Source organism: Oncorhynchus keta, chromosome 29 (genome assembly GCF_023373465.1).
Source record: "Oncorhynchus keta strain PuntledgeMale-10-30-2019 chromosome 29, Oket_V2, whole genome shotgun sequence".
NCBI lineage: Eukaryota > Metazoa > Chordata > Actinopteri > Salmoniformes > Salmonidae > Oncorhynchus > Oncorhynchus keta.
Window position 1 is genome coordinate 4,727,639 of NC_068449.1, and position 21,304 is coordinate 4,748,942.

Here is a 21,304-nt window from a genome sequence, read left to right on the forward strand (position 1 = left end):
GTGAGGTTTGTGTGAGGGGTGTGTGAGGTGTGTGAGAGGTTTGTGTGAGGGATGTGTGAGGTGTGTGTGAGAGGTTTGTGTCAGGGATGTGTGAGGAGTGTGTGAGAGGTTTGTGTGAGGGATGTGTGAGGTGTGTGTGTGTGTTTACCTCATCGGCTATCTGATCTGCCTTCGCCTGCAGGTTTTCCAGCTCATTGCGCATGTCCGCTTCATCTGCCATGGCTTCTAGGTAGTGAGATGGGCGTCGGCCTCCAAACCACGAGAAGACTGGCTGCTACTGCTAAGACTGAGGAGAGAGAGAGAGAGAGAGAGAGAGAGAGAGAGAGAGAGAGAGAGAGAGAGAGAGAGAGAGAGAGAGAGAGAGAGAGAGAGAGAGAGAGAGAGAGAGAGAGAGAGAGAGAGAGAGAGAGAGAGAGAGAGAGAGAGAGAGAGAGAGAGAGAGAGAGAGAGAGAGAGAGAGAGAGAAAAAAGATAAGTATCAAAGTATCACGTTAGTGCGTTATGGCGATGAACAGAATATTTATTATCCCTTTAGAGTCGCTGCTTAGTGGGGATATGAGAGATCCCAAACAAGTCAAGCTGCATCCGGTATACAATTCAGATATGGTAGAACAGGTCAATTCTTTGATAATGAATCTAGTCTACATAGCATTGTGGATGGCTCAGAGTTCTCATAGTTCTCAGAGTTCTCAGAGTTCTCATAGTTCTTAGAGTTGTCAGAGTTGTCGGAGGTTCTCATAGTTCTCAGAGTTTTCATAGTTCTCAGAGTTCTCAGAGTTCTCATAGTTCACAGAGTTCTCATAGTTCTCAGAGTTCTCATAGTTCTCAGAGTTCTCATAGTTCTCAGAGTTCTCATAGTTCTCAGAGTTCTCATAGTTCTCAGAGTTCTCGGAGTTGTCGGAGTTGTCAGAGTTCTCATAGTTCCCCTAGTTCTGAGTCAAACGAGTTTGCAACCACTGAAGCATGGTCTAGATTAGACAGACATACAGACACAGCAGACAAAATCCCTCAAGGTTAGAGTCCTTCCCTATCTCTTTTCTCCTTCTGAACATCTCAAAGAACAATCTGGCCTTAATGGCCATGTACTCACATAGAACTGGCCACCCCTCCGAGCCTGGTTCCTCTCTAGGTTTCTTCCTAGGTTCCTACCTTTCTAGGGAGTTTTTCCTAGCCACCGTGCTTCTACATCTGCATTGCTTGCTATTTGGTGTTTTAGGCTGGGTTTCTGTACCTCACTTTGAGACATATGCTGATGTTAAAAGGGCTTTATAAATACAGATGAAGTGGGAAGTTTACACACACCTTAGCCAAATACATTTAAACTCAGTTTTTCACAATCCCTGACATTTAATCCTAGTAAAAAGTTCCCTGTCTTAGGTCAGTTAGGATCACCACTTTATTTTAAGAATGTGAAATGTCAGAATAATAGTAGATAATGATTTATTTCAGCTTTTATTTCTTTCATCACATTCACAGTGGGCCAGAAGTGTACATACACTCAATTAGTATTTGGTAGCATTGCCTTTAAATTGTTTAACTTGGGTCAAACATTTTGGTTAGCCTTCCACAAGCTTCACACAATAAGGTGGGTGAATTTTGGCCCATTCCTCCTGACAGAGCTGGTGTAAGTCAGGTTTGTACGTCTCCTTGCTTGCACACACTTTTTCAGTTCTGCCCACATATTTTCTATGGGGTTGAGGTCAGGGCTCTGTGATGGCCACTCCAATACCGTGACTTTGTTTTTCTTAAGCTATTTTGCCACAACTTTGGAAGTATGCTTGGGGTCATTGTCCATTTGGAAGACCCATTTGCGACCAAGCTTTAACTGATTGCTTCAATATAGCCACATACTTTTCCTCACTCATGAAGCCATCTATCCCTCCTGCAGCACAGCACCCTCACAAACATGATGCTGTCACCCCCGTGCTTCACGGTTGGGATGGTGTTCTTCGGCTTGCAAGCATCCCCCTTTTTCCTCCAAACATTACTATGGTCATTATGGCCAGTTATATTTTTGTATCATCAGACCAGAGGACATTTCTCCAAAAAGTACGATCTTTGTCCCCATGTGTAGTTGCAAACCGTAGTTTGGCTTTTTTATGGCGGTTTTGGAGCAGCGGCTTCTTCTTTGCTGAAAGGCCTTTCAGGTTACGTCGATATAGGACTCGTTTTACTGTGAATATAGATACGTTTGTACCTGTTTCCTCCAGCATCTTCACAAGGTCCTTTGCTGTTGTTCTCGGATTGATTTGCCCTTTTCGCACAAAATACGTTCATCTCTAGGAGACAGAATCATCTCCTTCCTGAGTGGTATGAAGGCTGCGTGGTCCCATGGTGTTTATACTTGCTTACTATTGATTGTACAGATGAACGTGGTACCTTCAGTCATTTGGAAATTGCTCACAAGGATAAACCAGACTTGTGGAGGTATACAATTTTGCTTATTTCTTTTGATTTTCCCGTGATGTCAAGCAAAGAGGCACTGAGTTTGAAGGTAGGCCTTGAAATACATCCACAGGTACACCTCCAATCAACAGGTACACCTCCAATATGTCAATTAGGTCTGTCAGAAGCTTCTAAAGCCATGACATAATTTTCCAAGCTGTTTAAAGGCACAGTCAACTTAGTGCATGTAAACTTCTGACCCACTGGAATTGTGATACAGTAAATTATAAGTGAAATAAGGGAGAGAGGAAGGGAGGGAGAGGGGTAGGGAGGGAGGGAGGAAGGGAGGGAGAGGTAAGGAGGGAGAGGGGTAATGAGGGAGAGGGTTAGGGAGGGAGAGGGGTAAAGAGGGAGAGGGGTAATGAGGGAGAGGGGTAATGAGGGAGAGAGGAAGGGAGGGAGAGGTAGGTAAGGAGGGAGAGAGGTAATGAGGGAGAGGGGTAATGAGGGAGAGAGGAAGGGAGGGAGAGGTAAGGAGGGAGAGGGGTAATGAGGGAGAGGGGTAGGGAGGGAGAGGGGTAATGAGGGAGAGGGGTAGGGAGGGAGAGGGGAAGGGAGAGAGGAAGGGAGGGGGAGAGGGAGAGAGGTAAGGAGGGAGAGGTAAGGAGAGAGAGGGGTAATGAGGGAGAGGGGTAGGGAGAGGGGTAGGGAGAGAAAGGGGTAATGAGGGAGAGGGGGAAGGGGAGGGAGAGGTAATGAGGGAGAGGGGTAGGGAGGGAGAGGGGTAATGAGGGAGAGGGGTAAGGAGGGAGAGGTAATGAGGGAGAGGGGTAATGAGGGAGAGGGGTAATAAGGGAGAGGGGTAATGAGGGAGAGGGGTAATGAGGGAGAGGGGTAATGAGGGAGAGGGGTAGGGAGGGAGAGGGGTAATGAGGGGAGAGGGGTAATGAGGGAGAGGGGTAAGGAGGGGGAGAGGGGTAATGAGGGAGAGGGGTAGGGAGGGTAGGGAGGAGAGGTAATGAGGGAGGGAGGGGGGTAGGAGGGGGGAGGGGAGAGGGTAGGGAGGGGGTAATGGGAGGGAGAGGGGTTAAGGAGGGGAGGGAGGAGAGGGGCAGGGAGGGAGGGGTAGGGAGGGAGAGGGGTAGGAGGGAGAGGGGTAATGAGGGGAGGGTAAGGGAGGGAGAGGGGTAGGAGGAGAGGGGTAGGAGAGAGGGTTAGGGGGGGTAGGGGGGGGGTAATGGGAGGGAGAGGGGCAGGAGGGAGAGGGTAGGGAGGGAGAGGGGTAATGAGGGTGAGGGGTAGGGAGGAGGGAGGGGGAGAGGGAGGGAGAGGGGTAGGGAGGGAGAGGGGGTAGGGAGGGAGAGGGGTAGGGAGGAGAGAGGAAGGGAGGGAGAGGGGGGGTAGGAGGAGGGGCAGAGGGGTAGGGAGGGAGAGGGGCAGGGAGGGAGAGGGGCAGGGAGGGTAGGGGAGGGAGAGAGGAAGGGAGGGGGAGGGGAATGAGGGAGAGGGAGAGAGGAAGGGAGGGAGAGGGGTAGGGAGGGAGAGGGGTAGGGAGAGAGAAGCAGAGAGAGAATAAACTTTAAGTTCACTTCAATCTGTTATTTATCCCATTAACATAACATGTACATTAAAACAATACTACACACTCAATCATTCCAATTCAGAATGGGAGAGAAAGAGAGGGAGTGAATGGGAGAGAAAGAGAGGGAGTGAGAATGGGAGAGAAAGAGAGGGAGTGAATGGGAGAGAAAGAGAGGGAGTGAGAATGGGAGAGAAAGAGAGGGAGTGGGAAGAGGGAGTGAATGGGAGAGAAAGAGAGGGAGTGAATGGGAGAGAAAGAGAGGGAGTGAGAATGGGAGAGAAAGAGAGGGAGTGAGAATGAGAGAGAAAGAGAGGGAGTGGGAAGAGGGAGTGAATGGGAGAGAAAGTGAGGGAGTGAATGGGAGAGAAAGAGAGGGAGTGAGAATGGGAGAGAAAGAGAGGGAGTGAGAATGGGAGAGAAAGAGAGGGAGTGAGACCTTATCTGACATTAAAACATAGGATCACACCAATGTGCACACACTGGTTCAATCAACCTTGTTTCCACATCGTTTCAAGGAAATGACGTTGAACAAACGTATAATAGATGTTGAACTGACGTCCGTGCACAGTGGGACCTGAGCCTCCCCTCACCTGAAAATAACTTTCATTTGTTGATTTGGATAAAAAGAACACGAGTTCCCACTTCCTGCCGACTGAATCCCAGTGTACAGAAATAGAGACGATATCGTTGACATCAAGCTCAAGCTGGTTCTCACTGTGTTCCGCCATTGTGTATTTGACAGCATTCACACGATATGGTTTCCCATCTGTCCCGACAACAAAGCATCTCGGAACATAAAATGGCCGAGGCTTTTGTCGAGTTTAGATGAAAACCTTTGAGAGAGGCTTTCTAAAACACATGAGGCTCAGGCTCAATTAATCTTTTCTCGATCCCCTCCCCTCATCTTCCCTCTCAACAGGAGAGGTCAGAGAGGAACAGTCTATCAGAGAGGAACAGTCTACCAAGGGACCTTGGACCTCCTTCAATACTGTTGAGAAGAAGATTGTGGAAAGATGAATTGAGATTGAGTGGATCTAGGCTACTAGGGCTCTATGTGTCGCTAAGTTCCGCCTCCCCATCCCCCTCCACATGACACGCTGCTGTCACCTCGTTTGATTGACGACATTCGTAAGGCCTCAGCCAGAACAGAGCCGAGGGAGGGTTTAAAAACGCCAGGGTAAAAAGGATGAGGGAGGGAGGGAGGGCCAGTGTTGTCCCCCCGAGGCAGAATAAGGGGGGAGGGGGGGGCAGTGGCAGCCCATTGAGGGAGGGGATTAGGCTTGTCATCTTCTGACATGATTAACACAGTACCATTCTCCCCATAAACCAGGGATCCAACTGGTTGCTATTTTAAGCAACAACAACATTGACAAAAGTCCTGTTTAAACCCAGGAATGGAAAATTCCATAAAGCATTTACAGCAGCGATGAGTTACGATTTCTACAATGTACGTTGTCTTGAGCTCGTCTGGTAGGCTTATGTCACTGGGCAGCTCTTGGCTTGTGCTTCCCTTCGTAGTCTGTAATGGGTTTGTGAGCCCTGCCACATCCCACGAGTGTTAAAGCCGGTGTAGTACGATTCCATCTCAGTCCTGTATTGACGTTTTGCTTGTTTGATGGTTCGTCGAAGGGCATAGCGGGATTTCTTATTAGCTTTTTAGAGTCCCGCTCTAGCCTTTAGCTCAGTGCGGATGTGGCCTGTAATCCATGGCTTCTGGTTGGGGTATGCACCTACGGTGACTGTGGGGACGACGTCATCGATGCACTTATTGATTAAGCCAATGACTGATGTGGTGTAACTCCTCAATGCCATCGGAAGAATCCTGGAACATATTCCAGTCTGTGCAAAACAGTCCTGTAGTTTAGCATCTGCTTCATCTGATCACTTTTTTATTGATCTCAGTTATATCAGGTATATAACAGAGGGCGGAGCTATAGGAGGATGAGCTCATTGGAATCCTACAGTAATGAACCAAAGGGTATATAGCAGAGGGCGGAGCTATAGGAGGATGAGCTCATTGGAATCCTACAGTAATGAACCAAAGGGTATATAGCAGTGGGCGGAGCTATAGGAGGATGGACTCATTGGAATCCTACAGTAATGAACCAAAGGGTATATAGCAGTGGGCGGAGCTATAGGAGGATAGACTCATTGGAATCCTACACTAATGAACCATCAGGTATATAGCAGAGGGCAGAGCTATAGGAGGATGGACTCATTGGAATCCTACAGTAATGAACCATCAGGTATATAGCAGAGGGCGGAGCTATAGGAGGATGGACTCATTGGAATCCTACACTAATGAACCATCAGGTATATAGCAGAGGGCGGAGCTATAGGAGGATGGACTCATTGGAATCCTACACTAATGAACCATCAGGTATATAGCAGAGGGCGGAGCTGTCCTAGTGTCAAACAACAGGCTGGTAACAGTGAGATGCTGTCCTAATGTCAAACAACAGGCTGGTAACAATGAGATGCTGTCCTAGTGTCAGGCTGGTAACAGTGAGATGCTGTCCTACTGTCAGGGTGGTAACAATGAGATGCTGTCCTGGTGACAGGCTGGTAACAATGAGATGCTGTCCTAGTGTCAAACAACAGGCTGGTAACAGTGAGATGCTGTCCTACTGTCAGGCTGGTAACAATGAGATGCTGTCCTGGTGACAGGCTGGTAACAATGAGATGCTGTCCTACTGTCAAACAACAGGCTGGTAACAGTGAGATGCTGTCCTACTGTCAAACAGCAGGCTGGTAACAGTGAGATGCTGTCCTACTGTCAGGCTGGTAACAATGAGATGCTGTCCTCGTGTCAAACAACAGGCTGGTAACAGTGAGATGCTGTCCTAGTGTCAAACAGCAGGCTGATAACAATGAGATGCTGTCCTACTGTCAAACAGCAGGCTGGTAACAATGAGATGCTGTCCTACTGTCAAACAGCAGGATGGTAACAATGAGATGCTGTCCTACTGTCAAACAACAGGCTGGTAACAATGAGATGCTGTCCTACTGTCAAACAGCAGGCTGGTAACAATGAGATGCTGTCCTACTGTCAAACAGCAGGCTGGTAACAATGAGATGCTGTCCTACTGTCAAACAGCAGGCTGGTAACAATGAGATGCTGTCCTACTGTCAAACAGCAGGCTGGTAACAATGAGATGCTGTCCTACTGTCAAACAACAGGCTGGTAACAATGAGATGCTGTCCTACTGTCAAACAGCAGGCTGATAACAATGAGATGCTGTCCTAGTGTCAAACAGCATGCTGGTAACAATGAGATGCTGTCCTACTGTCAAACAGCAGGCTGGTAAAAATGAGATGCTGTCCTCGTGTCAAACAGCAGGCTGATAACAATGAGATGCTGTCCTAGTGTCAAACAGCAGGCTGATAACAAAGAGATGCTGTCCTAGTGTCAAACAACAGGCTGGTAACAATGAGATGCTGTCCTACTGTCAAACAGCAGGCTGATAACAAAGAGATGCTGTCCTAGTGTCAAACAACAGGCTGGTAACAATGAGATGCTGTCCTACTGTCAAACAGCTGGCTGATAACAAAGAGATGCTGTCCTAGTGTCAAACAGCAGGCTGGTAACAATGAGATGCTGTCCTCGTGTCAAGCAGCAGGCTGATAACAATGAGATGCTGTCCTAGTGTCAAACAGCAGGCTGATAACAAAGAGATGCTGTCCTAGTGTCAAACAACAGGCTGGTAACAGTGAGATGCTGTCCTAATGTCAAACAGCAGGCTGGTAACAATGAGATGCTGTCCTCGTGTCAAACAGCAGGCTGATAACAATGAGATGCTGTCCTAGTGTCAAACAGCAGGCTGATAACAAAGAGATGCTGTCCTAGTGTCAAACAACAGGCTGGTAACAGTGAGATGCTGTCCTAGTGTCAACCAGCAGGCTGGTAACAATGAGATGCTGTCCTAGTGTCAGGCTGGTAACAATGAGATGCTGTCCTACTGTCAAACAGCAGGCTGATAACAAAGAGATGCTGTCCTAGTGTCAAACAGCAGGCTGATAACAAAGAGATGCTGTCCTAGTGTCAAACAGCAGGCTGATAACATTGAGATGCTGTCCTCGTGTCAAACAGCAGGCTGATAACAAAGAGATGCTGTCCTAGTGTCAAACAACAGGCTGGTAACAGTGAGATGCTGTCCTAGTGTCAGGCTGGTAACAATGAGATGCTGTCCTAGTGTCAAACAGCAGGCTGGTAACAATGAGATGCTGTCCTAGTGTCAGGCTGGTAACAGTGAGATGCTGTCCTAGTGTCAAACAGGCTGGTAACAATGAGATGCTGTCCTAGTGTCAAACAGCAGGCTGGTAACAGTGAGATGCTGGTGTCAAACAGCAGGCTGGTAACAATGAGATGCTGTCCTACTGTCAAACAGCAGGCTGGTAACAATGAGATGCTGTCCTAGTGTCAAACAACAGGCTGGTAACAATGAGATGCTGTCCTACTGTCAAACAGCAGGCTGGTAACAATGAGATGCTGTCCTAGTGTCAAACAGCAGGCTGGTAACAATGAGATGCTGTCCTACTGTCAAACAGCAGGCTGGTAACAATGAGATGCTGTCCTAGTGTCAAACAGCAGGCTGGTAACAATGAGATGCTGTCCTAGTGTCAAACAGCAGGCTGGTAACAAAGAGATGCTGTCCTAGTGTCAAACAACAGGCTGGTAACAGTGAGATGCTGTCCTAGTGTCAAACAGCAGGCTGGTAACAAAGAGATGCTGTCCTAGTGTCAAACAACAGGCTGGTAACAATGAGATGCTGTCCTACTGTCAAACAGCAGGCTGGTAACAAAGAGATGCTGTCCTAGTGTCAAACAGCAGGCTGGTAACAATGAGATGCTGTCCTGACAACAGTGTCAAGCAGCAGGCTGATAACAATGAGATGCTGTCCTAGTGTCAAACAGCAGGCTGGTAACAATGAGATGCTGTCCTAGTGTCAAACAACAGGCTGGTAACAATGAGATGCTGTCCTAGTGTCAAACAGCAGGCTGGTAACAATGAGATGCTGTCCTCGTGTCAAACAGCAGGCTGGTAACAATGAGATGCTGTCCTAGTGTCAAACAGCAGGCTGATAACAAAGAGATGCTGTCCTAGTGTCAAACAACAGGCTGGTAACAGGAGATGCTGTCCTAGTGTCAAACAGCAGGCTGGTAACAATGAGATGCTGTCCTAGTGTCAAACAGCAGGCTGGTAACAATGAGATGCTGTCCTAGTGTCAGGCTGGTAACAATGAGATGCTGTCCTAGTGTCAAACAGCAGGCTGATAACAAAGAGATGCTGTCCTAGTGTCAAACAGCAGGCTGATAACATTGAGATGCTGTCCTCGTGTCAAACAGCAGGCTGATAACAAAGAGATGCTGTCCTAGTGTCAAACAACAGGCTGGTAACAGTGAGATGCTGTCCTAGTGTCAGGCTGGTAACAATGAGATGCTGTCCTATTGTCAGGCTGACAACAGGCTGGTAACAGTGAGATGCTTTCCTACTGTCAAACAACAGGCTGGAAACAATGAGATGCTGTCCTAGTGTCAAACAACAGGCTGGAAACAATGAGATGCTGTCCTAGTGTCAAACAGCAGGCTAGTAACAATGAGATGCTGTCCTACTGTCAAACAACAGGCTGGTAACAGTGAGATGCTGTCCTGCTGTCCTAGTGTCAAAAAGCAGGCTGGTAACAATGAGATGCTGTCCTACTGTCAAACAGCAGGCTGGTAACAGTGAGATGCTGTCCTAGTGTCAAACAGCAGGCTGATAACAATGAGATGCTGTCCTCGTGTCAAACAGCAGGCTGATAACAAAGAGATGCTGTCCTAGTGTCAAACAACAGGCTGGTAACAGTGAGATGCTGTCCTAGTGTCAGGCTGGTAACAATGAGATGCTGTCCTATTGTCAGGCTGACAACAGGCTGGTAACAGTGAGATGCTTTCCTACTGTCAAACAACAGGCTGGAAACAATGAGATGCTGTCCTAGTGTCAAACAACAGGCTGGAAACAATGAGATGCTGTCCTAGTGTCAAACAGCAGGCTAGTAACAATGAGATGCTGTCCTACTGTCAAACAACAGGCTGGTAACAGTGAGATGCTGTCCTGCTGTCCTAGTGTCAAAAAGCAGGCTGGTAACAATGAGATGCTGTCCTACTGTCAAACAGCAGGCTGGTAACAGTGAGATGCTGTCCTACTGTCAAACAGCAGTCTGGTAACAATGAGATGCTGTCCTAGTGTCAAACAGCAGGCTGGTAACAGTGAGATGCTGTCTTAGTGTCAAAAAGCAGGCTGGTAACAGTGAGATGCTGTCCTACGGTCAAACAGCAGTCTGGTAACAATGAGATGCTGTCCTAGTGTCAAACAGCAGGCTGGTAACAGTGAGATGCTATCCTAGTGTCAAACAGCAGGCTGGTAACAGTGAGATGCTGTCCTACTGTCAGGCTGGTAACAATGAGATGCTGTCCTAATGTCAAACAACAGGCTGGTAACAATGAGATGCTGTCCTCGTGTCAAACAACATGCTGGTAACAGTGAGATGCTGTCCTAGTGTCAAACAGAAGGCTGATAACAATGAGATGCTGTCCTACTGTCAAACAGCAGGCTGGTAACAATGAGATGCTTGTCCTGTCTGGTAACAATGAGATGCTGTCCTACTGTCAAACAGCAGGCTGGTAACAATGAGATGCTGTCCTAGTGTCAAACAGCATGCTGGTAACAATGAGATGCTGTCCTACTGTCAAACAGCAGGCTGGTAACAATGAGATGCTGTCCTCGTGTCAAACAGCAGGCTGATAACAATGAGATGCTGTCCTAGTGTCAAACAGCAGGCTGATAACAAAGAGATGCTGTCCTAGTGTCAAACAACAGGCTGGTAACAGTGAGATGCTGTCCTAGTGTCAGGCTGGTAACAATGAGATGCTGTCCTAGTGTCAGGCTGGTAACAATGAGATGCTGTCCTACTGTCAAACAGCAGGCTGATAACAAAGAGATGCTGTCCTAGTGTCAAACAACAGGCTGGTAACAATGAGATGCTGTCCTAGTGTCAGACAACAGGCTGGTAACAGTGAGATGCTTTCCTACTGTCAAACAACAGGCTGGAAACAATGAGATGCTGTCCTAGTGTCAAACAACAGGCTGGAAACAATGAGATGCTGTCCTAGTGTCAAACAACAGGCTGGTAACAGTGAATGCAAGGCTGGTAACAGTGAGATGCTGTCCTAGTGTCAAACAGCAGGCTGGTAACAGTGAGATGCTGTCCTAGTGTCAAAAAGCAGGCTGGTAACAATGAGATGCTGTCCTACTGTCAAACAGCAGGCTGGTAACAGTGAGATGCTGTCCTACTGTCAAAAAGCAGGCTGGTAACAGTGAGATGCTGTCCTACTGTCAAACAGCAGGCTGGTAACAATGAGATGCTGTCCTAGTGTCAAACAGCAGGCTGGTAACAGTGAGATGCTGTCCTAGTGTCAAACAGCAGGCTGGTAACAGTGAGATGCTGTCCTACTGTCAGGCTGGTAACAATGAGATGCTGTCCTAATGTCAAACAACAGGCTGATAACAAAGAGATGCTGTCCTAGTGTCAAACAACAGGCTGGTAACAGTGAGATGCTGTCCTAGTGTCAGGCTGGTAACAATGAGATGCTGTCCTAGTGTCAAACAGCAGGCTGGTAACAATGAGATGCTGTCCTAGTGTCAGGCTGGTAACAATGAGATGCTGTCCTAGTGTCAAACAGCAGGCTGATAACAAAGAGATGCTGTCCTAGTGTCAAACAACAGTCTGGTAACAGTGAGATGCTGTCCTGCTGTCCTAGTGTCAAAAAGCAGGCTGGTAACAGTGAGATGCTGTCCTGCTGTCCTAGTGTCAAAAAGCAGGCTGGTAACAATGAGATGCTGTCCTACTGTCAAACAGCAGGCTGGTAACAGTGAGATGCTGTCCTACTGTCAAACAGCAGTCTGGTAACAATGAGATGCTGTCCTAGTGTCAAACAGCAGGCTGGTAACAGTGAGATGCTGTCCTAGTGTCAAAAAGCAGGCTGGTAACAGTGAGATGCTGTCCTACGGTCAAACAGCAGTCTCGTAACAATGAGATGCTGTCCTAGTGTCAAACAGCAGGCTGGTAACAGTGAGATGCTGTCCTACTGTCAGGCTGGTAACAATGAGATGCTGTCAAAAAGCAGGCTGGTAACAATGAGATGCTGTCCTACGTGTCAAACAACATGCTGGTAACAGTGAGATGCTGTCCTAGTGTCAAACAGCAGGCTGATAACAATGAGATGCTGTCCTACTGTCAAACAGCAGGCTGGTAACAAACAATGTCAAACAGCAGGCTGGTAACAGTGAGATGCTGTCCTAGTGTCAAACAGCATGCTGGTAACAATGAGATGCTGTCCTACTGTCAAACAGGCTGGTAAACAGATGCTGTCAGTCTGGGTAACAATGAGATGCTGTCCTACTGTCAAACAGCAGGCTGGTAACAATGAGATGCTGTCCTAGTGTCAAACAGCATGCTGGTAACAATGAGATGCTGTCCTACTGTCAAACAGCAGCTGGTAACAATGAGATGCTGTCCTCGTGTCAAACAGCAGGCTGATAACAATGAGATGCTGTCCTAGTGTCAAACAACAGGCTGGTAACAAAGAGATGCTGTCCTAGTGTCAAACAAGCAGGCTGGTAACAATGAGATGCTGTCCTAGTGTCAACAGCATGCTGGTAACAATGAGATGCTGTCCTAGTGTCAAACAGCAGGCTGGTAACAATGAGATGCTGTCCTAGTGTCAAACAGCAGGCTGAACAATGAGATGCTGTCCTAGTGTCAAACAGCAGGCTGATAACAATGAGATGCTGTCCTAGTGTCAAACAGCAGGCTGGTAACAATGAGATGCTGTCCTAGTGTCAAACAGCAGGCTGGTAACAATGAGATGCTGTCCTACTGTCAAACAGCAGGCTGGTAACAATGAGATGCTGTCCTAGTGTCAAACAGCAGGCTGATAACAAAGAGATGCTGTCCTAGTGTCAAACAACAGGCTGAGAGATGCTGTCCTAGTGTCAGGCTGACAACAGGCTGGTAACAGTGAGATGCTGTCCTACTGTCAGGCTGACAACAGGCTGGTAACAATGAGATGCTGTCCTAGTGTCAAACAACAGGCTGGAAACAATGAGATGCTGTCCTAGTGTCAAACAACAGGCTGGTAACAATGAGATGCTGTCCTGTGTCAAACAACAGGCTGGTAACAGTGAGATGCTGTCCTAGTGTCAAACAGCAGGCTGGTAACAATGAGATGCTGTCCTAGTGTCAAACAGCAGGCTGGTAACAGTGAGATGCTGTCCTAGTGTCAAAAAGCAGGCTGGTAACAATGAGATGCTGTCCTAGTGTCAAACAGCAGGCTGGTAACAGTGAGATGCTGTCCTACTGTCAGGCTGGTAACAATGAGATGCTGTCAAAACAACAGGCTGGTAACAATGAGATGCTGTCCTACTGTCAAACAGCAACAGTGCTGGTAACAGAAGGCTGATAGATGCTGTCCTACTGTCAAACAGCAGGCTGGTAACAATGAGATGCTGTCCTAATGTCAAACAGCAGGCAATGAGATGCTGTCCTAAAACAGCAGGCTGAACAATGAGATGCTGTCCTAGTGTCAAACAGCATGCTGGTAACAATGAGATGCTGTCCTACTGTCAAACAGCAGGCTGGTAACAATGAGATGCTGTCCTAGTGTCAAACAGCAGGCTGATAACAATGAGATGCTGTCCTAGTGTCAAACAGCAGGCTGATAACAAAGAGATGCTGTCCTAGTGTCAAACAACAGGCTGGTAACAATGAGATGCTGTCCTAGTGTCAAACAGCAGGCTGGTAACAATGAGATGCTGTCCTAGTGTCAGGCTGGTAACAATGAGATGCTGTCCTACTGTCAAACAGCAGGCTGGATAACAATGAGATGCTGTCCTAGTGTCAAACAACAGGCTGGTAACAATGAGATGCTGTCCTAGATGACTGGTAACAGTGAGATGCCCTACTGTCAAACAACAGGCTGGAAACAATGAGATGCTGTCCTAGTGTCAAACAACAGGCTGGTAACAATGAGATGCTGTCCTAGTGTCAAACAACAGGCTGGTAACAGTGAATGCAATGAGATGCTGTCCTACTGTCAAACAGCAGGCTGGTAACAGTGAGATGCTGTCCTAGATCAAAAAGCTGGTAACTGAGATGCTGTCCTACTGTCAAACAGCAGGCTGGTAACAATGAGATGCTGTCCTACTGTCAAACAGCAGGCTGGTAACAGTGAGATGCTGTCCTACTGTCAAACAGCAGTCTGGTAACAATGAGATGCTGTCCTAGTGTCAAACAGCAGGCTGGTAACAGTGAGATGCTGTCCTAGTGTCAAAAAGCAGGCTGGTAACAGTGAGATGCTGTCCTACGTGTCAAACAGCAGGCTGGTAACAATGAGATGCTGTCCTAGTGTCAAACAGCAGGCTGGTAACAGTGAGATGCTGTCCTATGTCAGGCTGGTAACAATGAGATGCTGTCCTAATGTCAAACAACAGGCTGGTAACAATGAGATGCTGTCCTCGTGTCAAACAACATGCTGGTAACAGTGAGATGCTGTCCTAGTGTCAAACAGCAGGCTGATAACAATGAGATGCTGTCCTACTGTCAAACAGCAGGCTGGTAACAATGAGATGCTGTCCTAATGTCAAACAGCAGGCTGGTAACAATGAGATGCTGTCCTAGTGTCAAACAGCATGCTGGTAACAATGAGATGCTGTCCTACTGTCAAACAGCAGGCTGGTAACAATGAGATGCTGTGTCTACTGTCAAATAGCAGGCTGGTAACAATGAGATGCTGTCCTAGTGTCAAACAGCATGCTGGTAACAATGAGATGCTGTCCTAGTGTCAAACAGCATGCTGGTAACAATGAGATGCTGTCCTCGTGTCAAACAGCAGGCTGATAACAATGAGATGCTGTCCTAGTGTCAAACAGCAGGCTGATAACAAAGAGATGCTGTCCTAGTGTCAAACAACAGGCTGGTAACAATGAGATGCTGCCCTACTGTCAAATAGCAGGCTGGTAACAATGAGATGCTGTCCTAGTGTCAAACAGCATGCTGGTAACAATGAGATGCTGTCCTACTGTCAAACAGCAGGCTGGTAACAATGAGATGCTGTCCTCGTGTCAAACAGCAGGCTGATAACAATGAGATGCTGTCCTAGTGTCAAACAGCATGCTGGTAACAATGAGATGCTGTCCTAGTGTCAAACAGCATGCTGGTAACAATGAGATGCTGTCCTACTGTCAAACAGCAGGCTGGTAACAATGAGATGCTGTCCTCGTGTCAAACAGCAGGCTGATAACAATGAGATGCTGTCCTAGTGTCAAACAGCAGGCTGATAACAAAGAGATGCTGTCCTAGTGTCAAACAACAGGCTGGTAACAATGAGATGCTGTCCTAGTGTCAGGCTGACAACAGGCTGGTAACAGTGAGATGCTTTCCTACTGTCAGACAACAGGCTGGAAACAATGAGATGCTGTCCTAGTGTCAAACAACAGGCTGGAAACAATGAGATGATGTCCTAGTGTCAAACAACAGGCTGGTAACAATGAGATGCTGTCCTCGTGTCAAACAGCAGCTGGTAACAGTGAGATGCTGTCCTAGTGTCAAACAGCAGGCTGATAACAATGAGATGCTGTCCTAGTGTCAGGCTGGTAACAGTGAGATGCTGTCCTTCTGTCAAACAGCAGGCTGGTAACAGTGAGATGCTGTCCTAGTGTCAAAAAGCAGGCTGGTAACAATGAGATGCTATCCTAGTGTCAAACAGCAGGCTGGTAACAGTGAGATGCTGTCCTACTGTCAGGCTGGTAACAATGAGATGCTGTCCTAATGTCAAACAACAGGCTGGTAACAATGAGATGCTGTCCTCGTGTCAAACAACATGCTGGTAACAGTGAGATGCTGTCCTAGTGTCAAACAGAAGGCTGATAACAATGAGATGCTGTCCTACTGTCAAACAGCAGGCTGGTAACAATGAGATGTTGTCCTAATGTCAAACAACAGTCTGGTAACAATGAGATGCTGTCCTACTGTCAAATAGCAGGCTGGTAACAATGAGATGCTGTCCTAGTGTCAAACAGCATGCTGGTAACAATGAGATGCTGTCCTACTGTCAAACAGCAGGCTGGTAACAATGAGATGCTGTCCTCGTGTCAAACAGCAGGCTGATAACAATGAGATGCTGTCCTAGTGTCAAACAGCAGGCTGATAACAAAGAGATGCTGTCCTAGTGTCAAACAACAGGCTGGTAACAGTGAGATGCTGTCCTAGTGTCAAACAGCAGGCTGGTAACAATGAGATGCTGTCCTAGTGTCAGGCTGGTAACAATGAGATGCTGTCCTACTGTCAAACAGCAGGCTGATAACAAAGAGATGCTGTCCTAGTGTCAAACAACAGGCTGGTAACAATGAGATGCTGTCCTAGTGTCAGGCTGACAACAGGCTGGTAACAGTGAGATGCTTTCCTACTGTCAAACAACAGGCTGGAAACAATGAGATGCTGTCCTAGTGTCAAACAACAGGCTGGAAACAATGAGATGCTGTCCTAGTGTCAAACAACAGGCTGGTAACAGTGAGATGCTGTCCTAGTGTCAGGCTGGTAACAGTGAGATGCTGTCCTTCTGTCAAACAGCAGGCTGGTAACAGTGAGATGCTGTCCTAGTGTCAAAAAGCAGGCTGGTAACAATGAGATGCTGTCCTACTGTCAAACAGCAGGCTGGTAACAGTGAGATGCTGTCCTACTGTCAAAAAGCAGGCTGGTAACAGTGAGATGCTGTCCTACTGTCAAACAGCAGTCTGGTAACAATGAGATGCTGTCCTAGTGTCAAACAGCAGGCTGGTAACAGTGAGATGCTGTCCTAGTGTCAAACAGCAGGCTGGTAACAGTGAGATGCTGTCCTACTGTCAGGCTGGTAACAATGAGATGCTGTCCTAATGTCAAACAACAGGCTGGTAACAATGAGATGCTGTCTTCGTGTCAAACAACATGCTGGTAACAGTGAGATGCTGTCCTAGTGTCAAACAGCAGGCTGATAACAATGAGATGCTGTCCTAGTGTCAAACAGCAGGCTGGTAACAATGAGATGCTGTCCTAGTGTCAGGCTGGTAACAATGAGATGCTGTCCTAGTGTCAAACAGCAGGCTGATAACAAAGAGATGCTGTCCTAGTGTCAAACAACAGGCTGGTAACAGTGAGATGCTGTCCTGCTGTCCTAGTGTCAAAAAGCAGGCTGGTAACAGTGAGATGCTGTCCTGCTGTCCTAGTGTCAAAAAGCAGGCTGGTAACAATGAGATGCTGTCCTACTGTCAAACAGCAGGCTGGTAACAGTGAGATGCTGTCCTACTGTCAAACAGCAGTCTGGTAACAATGAGATGCTGTCCTAGTGTCAAACAGCAGGCTGGTAACAGTGAGATGCTGTCCTAGTGTCAAAAAGCAGGCTGGTAACAGTGAGATGCTGTCCTACGGTCAAACAGCAGTCTGGTAACAATGAGATGCTGTCCTAGTGTCAAACAGCAGGCTGGTAACAGTGAGATGCTGTCCTACTGTCAGGCTGGTAACAATGAGATGCTGTCCTAATGTCAAACAACAGGCTGGTAACAATGAGATGCTGTCCTCGTGTCAAACAACATGCTGGTAACAGTGAGATGCTGTCCTAGTGTCAAACAGCAGGCTGATAACAATGAGATGCTGTCCTACTGTCAAACAGCAGGCTGGTAACAATGAGATGTTGTCCTAATGTCAAACAGCAGGCTGGTAACAATGAGATGCTGTCCTAGTGTCAAACAGCATGCTGGTAACAATGAGATGCTGTCCTACTGTCAAACAGCAGGCTGGTAACAATGAGATGCTGTGTCTACTGTCAAATAGCAGGCTGGTAACAATGAGATGCTGTCCTAGTGTCAAACAGCATGGCTGAGATGCTGTCCTAGTGTCAAACAGCATGCTGGTAACAATGAGATGCTGTCCTCGTGTCAAACAGCAGGCTGATAACAATGAGATGCTGTCCTAGTGTCAAACAGCAGGCTGATAACAAAGAGATGCTGTCCTAGTGTCAAACAACAGGCTGGTAACAATGAGATGCTGCCCTACTGTCAAATAGCAGGCTGGTAACAATGAGATGCTGTCCTAGTGTCAAACAGCATGCTGGTAACAATGAGATGCTGTCCTACTGTCAAACAGCAGGCTGGTAACAATGAGATGCTGTCCTCGTGTCAAACAGCAGGCTGATAACAATGAGATGCTGTCCTAGTGTCAAACAGCATGCTGGTAACAATGAGATGCTGTCCTAGTGTCAAACAGATGCTGGTAACAATGAGATGCTGTCCTACTGTCAAACAGCAGGCTGGTAGAGATGCTGTCCTCGTGTCAAACAGCAGGCTGATAACAATGAGATGCTGTCCTAGTGTCAAACAGCAGGCTGATAACAAAGAGATGCTGTCCTAGTGTCAAACAACAGGCTGGTAACAATGAGATGCTGTCCTAGTGTCAGGCTGACAACAGGCTGGTAACAGTGAGATGCTTTCCTACTGTCAGACAACAGGCTGGAAACAATGAGATGCTGTCCTAGTGTCAAACAACAGGCTGGAAACAATGAGATGATGTCCTAGTGTCAAACAACAGGCTGGTAACAATGAGATGCTGTCCTCGTGTCAAACAACATGCTGGTAACAGTGAGATGCTGTCCTAGTGTCAAACAGCAGACTGATAACAATGAGATGCTGTCCTAGTGTCAAACAGCAGGCTGGTAACAATGAGATGCTGTCCTAGTGTCAGGCTGGTAACAATGAGATGCTGTCCTAGTGTCAAACAGCAGGCTGATAACAAAGAGATGCTGTCCTAGTGTCAAACAACAGGCTGGTAACAGTGAGATGCTGTCCTAGTGTCAAACAGCAGGCTGGTAACAATGAGATGCTGTCCTGCTGTCCTAGTGTCAGGCTGGTAACAATGAGATGCTGTCCTACTGTCAAACAGCAGGCTGGTAACAGGGAGATGCTGTCCTACTGTCAAACAGCAGTCTGGTAACAATGAGATGCTGTCCTAGTGTCAAACAGCAGGCTGGTAACAGTGAGATGCTGTCCTAGTGTCAAAAAGCAGGCTGGTAACAGGGAGATGCTGTCCTACGGTCAAACAGCAGTCTGGTAACAATGAGATGCTGTCCTAATGTCAAACAGCAGGCTGGTAACAGTGAGATGCTCTCCTACTGTCAGGCTGGTAACAATGAGATGCTGTCCTAATGTCAAACAACAGGCTGGTAACAATGAGATGCTGTCCTCGTGTCAAACAACATGCTGGTAACAGTGAGATGCTGTCCTAGTGTCAAACAGCAGTCTGGTAACAATGAGATGCTGTCCTAGTGTCAAACAGCAGGCTGGTAACAATGAGATGCTGTCCTCGTGTCAAACAACATGCTGGTAACAGTGAGATGCTGTCCTAGTGTCAAACAGAAGGCTGATAACAATGAGATGCTGTCCTACTGTCAAACAGCAGGCTGGTAACAATGAGATGTTGTCCTAATGTCAAACAACAGTCTGGTAACAATGAGATGCTGTCCTACTGTCAAATAGCAGGCTGGTAACAATGAGATGCTGTCCTAGTGTCAAACAGCATGCTGGTAACAATGAGATGCTGTCCTACTGTCAAACAGCAGGCTGGTAACAATGAGATGCTGTCCTAGTGTCAGGCTGGTAACAATGAGATGCTGTCCTAGTGTCAAACAGCAGGCTGATAACAAAGAGATGCTGTCCTAGTGTCAAACAACAGGCTGGTAACAGTGAGATGCTGTCCTAGTGTCAAACAGCAGGCTGGTAACAATGAGATGCTGTCCTAGTGTCAGGCTGGTAACAATGAGATGCTGTCCTACTGTCAAACAGCAGGCTGATAACAAAGAGATGCTGTCCTAGTGTCAAACAACAGGCTGGTAACAATGAGATGCTGTCCTCGTGTCAAACAACAGTCTGGTAACAGTGAGATGCTGTCCTTGTGTCAAACAGCAGGCTGATAACAATGAGATGCTGTCCTAGTGTCAAACAGCAGGCTGGTAACAATGAGATGCTGTCCTAGTGTCAGGCTGGTAACAATGAGATGCTGTCCTAGTGTCAAACAGCAGGCTGATAACAAAGAGATGCTGTCCTAGTGTCAAACAACAGTCTGGTAACAGTGAGATGCTGTCCTGCTGTCCTAGTGTCAAAAAGCAGGCTGGTAACAGGAGATGCTGTCCTGCTGTCCTAGTGTCAAACAGCAGGCTGGTAACAGTGAGATGCTGTCCTACTGTCAAACAGCAGTCTGGTAACAATGAGATGCTGTCCTAGTGTCAAACAGCAGGCTGGTAACAGTGAGATGCTGTCCTAGTGTCAAAAAGCAGGCTGGTAACAGTGAGATGCTGTCCTACGGTCAAACAGCAGTCTCGTAACAATGAGATGCTGTCCTAGTGTCAAACAGCAGGCTGGTAACAGTGAGATGCTATCCTAGTGTCAAACAGCAGGCTGGTAACAGTGAGATGCTGTCCTACTGTCAGGCTGGTAACAATGAGATGCTGTCCTCGTGTCAAACAACATGCTGGTAACAGTGAGATGCTGTCCTAGTGTCAAACAGCAGGCTGATAACAATGAGATGCTGTCCTACTGTCAAATAGCAGGCTGGTAACAATGAGATGCTGTCCTAGTGTCAAACAGCATGCTGGTAACAATGAGATGCTGTCCTACTGTCAAACAGCAGGCTGGTAACAATGAGATGCTGTCCTCATGTCAAACAGCAGGCTGATAACAATGAGATGCTGTCCTAGTGTCAAACAGCAGGCTGATAACAAAGAGATGCTGTCCTAGTGTCAAACAACAGGCTGGTAACAGTGAGATGCTGTCCTAGTGTCAAACAGCAGGCTGGTAACAATGAGATGCTGTCCTAGTGTCAGGCTGGTAACAATGAGATGCTGTCCTACTGTCAAACAGCAGGCTGATAACAAAGAGATGCTGTCCTAGTGTCAAACAACAGGCTGGTAACAATGAGATGCTGTCCTAGTGTCAGGCTGACAACAGGCTGGTAACAGTGAGATGCTTTCCTACTGTCAAACAACAGGCTGGAAACAATGAGATGCTGTCCTAGTGTCAAACAACAGGCTGGAAACAATGAGATGATGTCCTAGTGTCAAACAACAGGCTGGTAACAATGAGATGCTGTCCTACTGTCAAACAGCAGGCTGATAACAATGAGATGCTGTCCTAGTGTCAAACAACAGGCTGGTAACAGTGAGATGCTGTCCTGCTGTCCTAGTGTCAAAAAGCAGGCTGGTAACAGTGAGATGCTG

General features: G+C 47.3%; 1 protein-coding gene across 2 annotated transcripts in view; it reads right to left on the bottom strand.

The window, feature by feature from the left end:
* Positions 1-21,304, bottom strand: part of LOC118373716 (synaptosomal-associated protein 25-B-like) — a 103,121-nt gene that overhangs the window by 49,376 nt on the left and 32,441 nt on the right. For both annotated transcript variants that reach the window (XM_052485800.1, XM_052485801.1), the window contains exon 2: positions 149-286. In XM_052485800.1, the coding sequence (XP_052341760.1) occupies positions 149-220 (72 nt within the window). In that variant the 5' untranslated portion in view covers positions 221-286. The remainder of the gene's footprint in view (positions 1-148; positions 287-21,304) is intronic.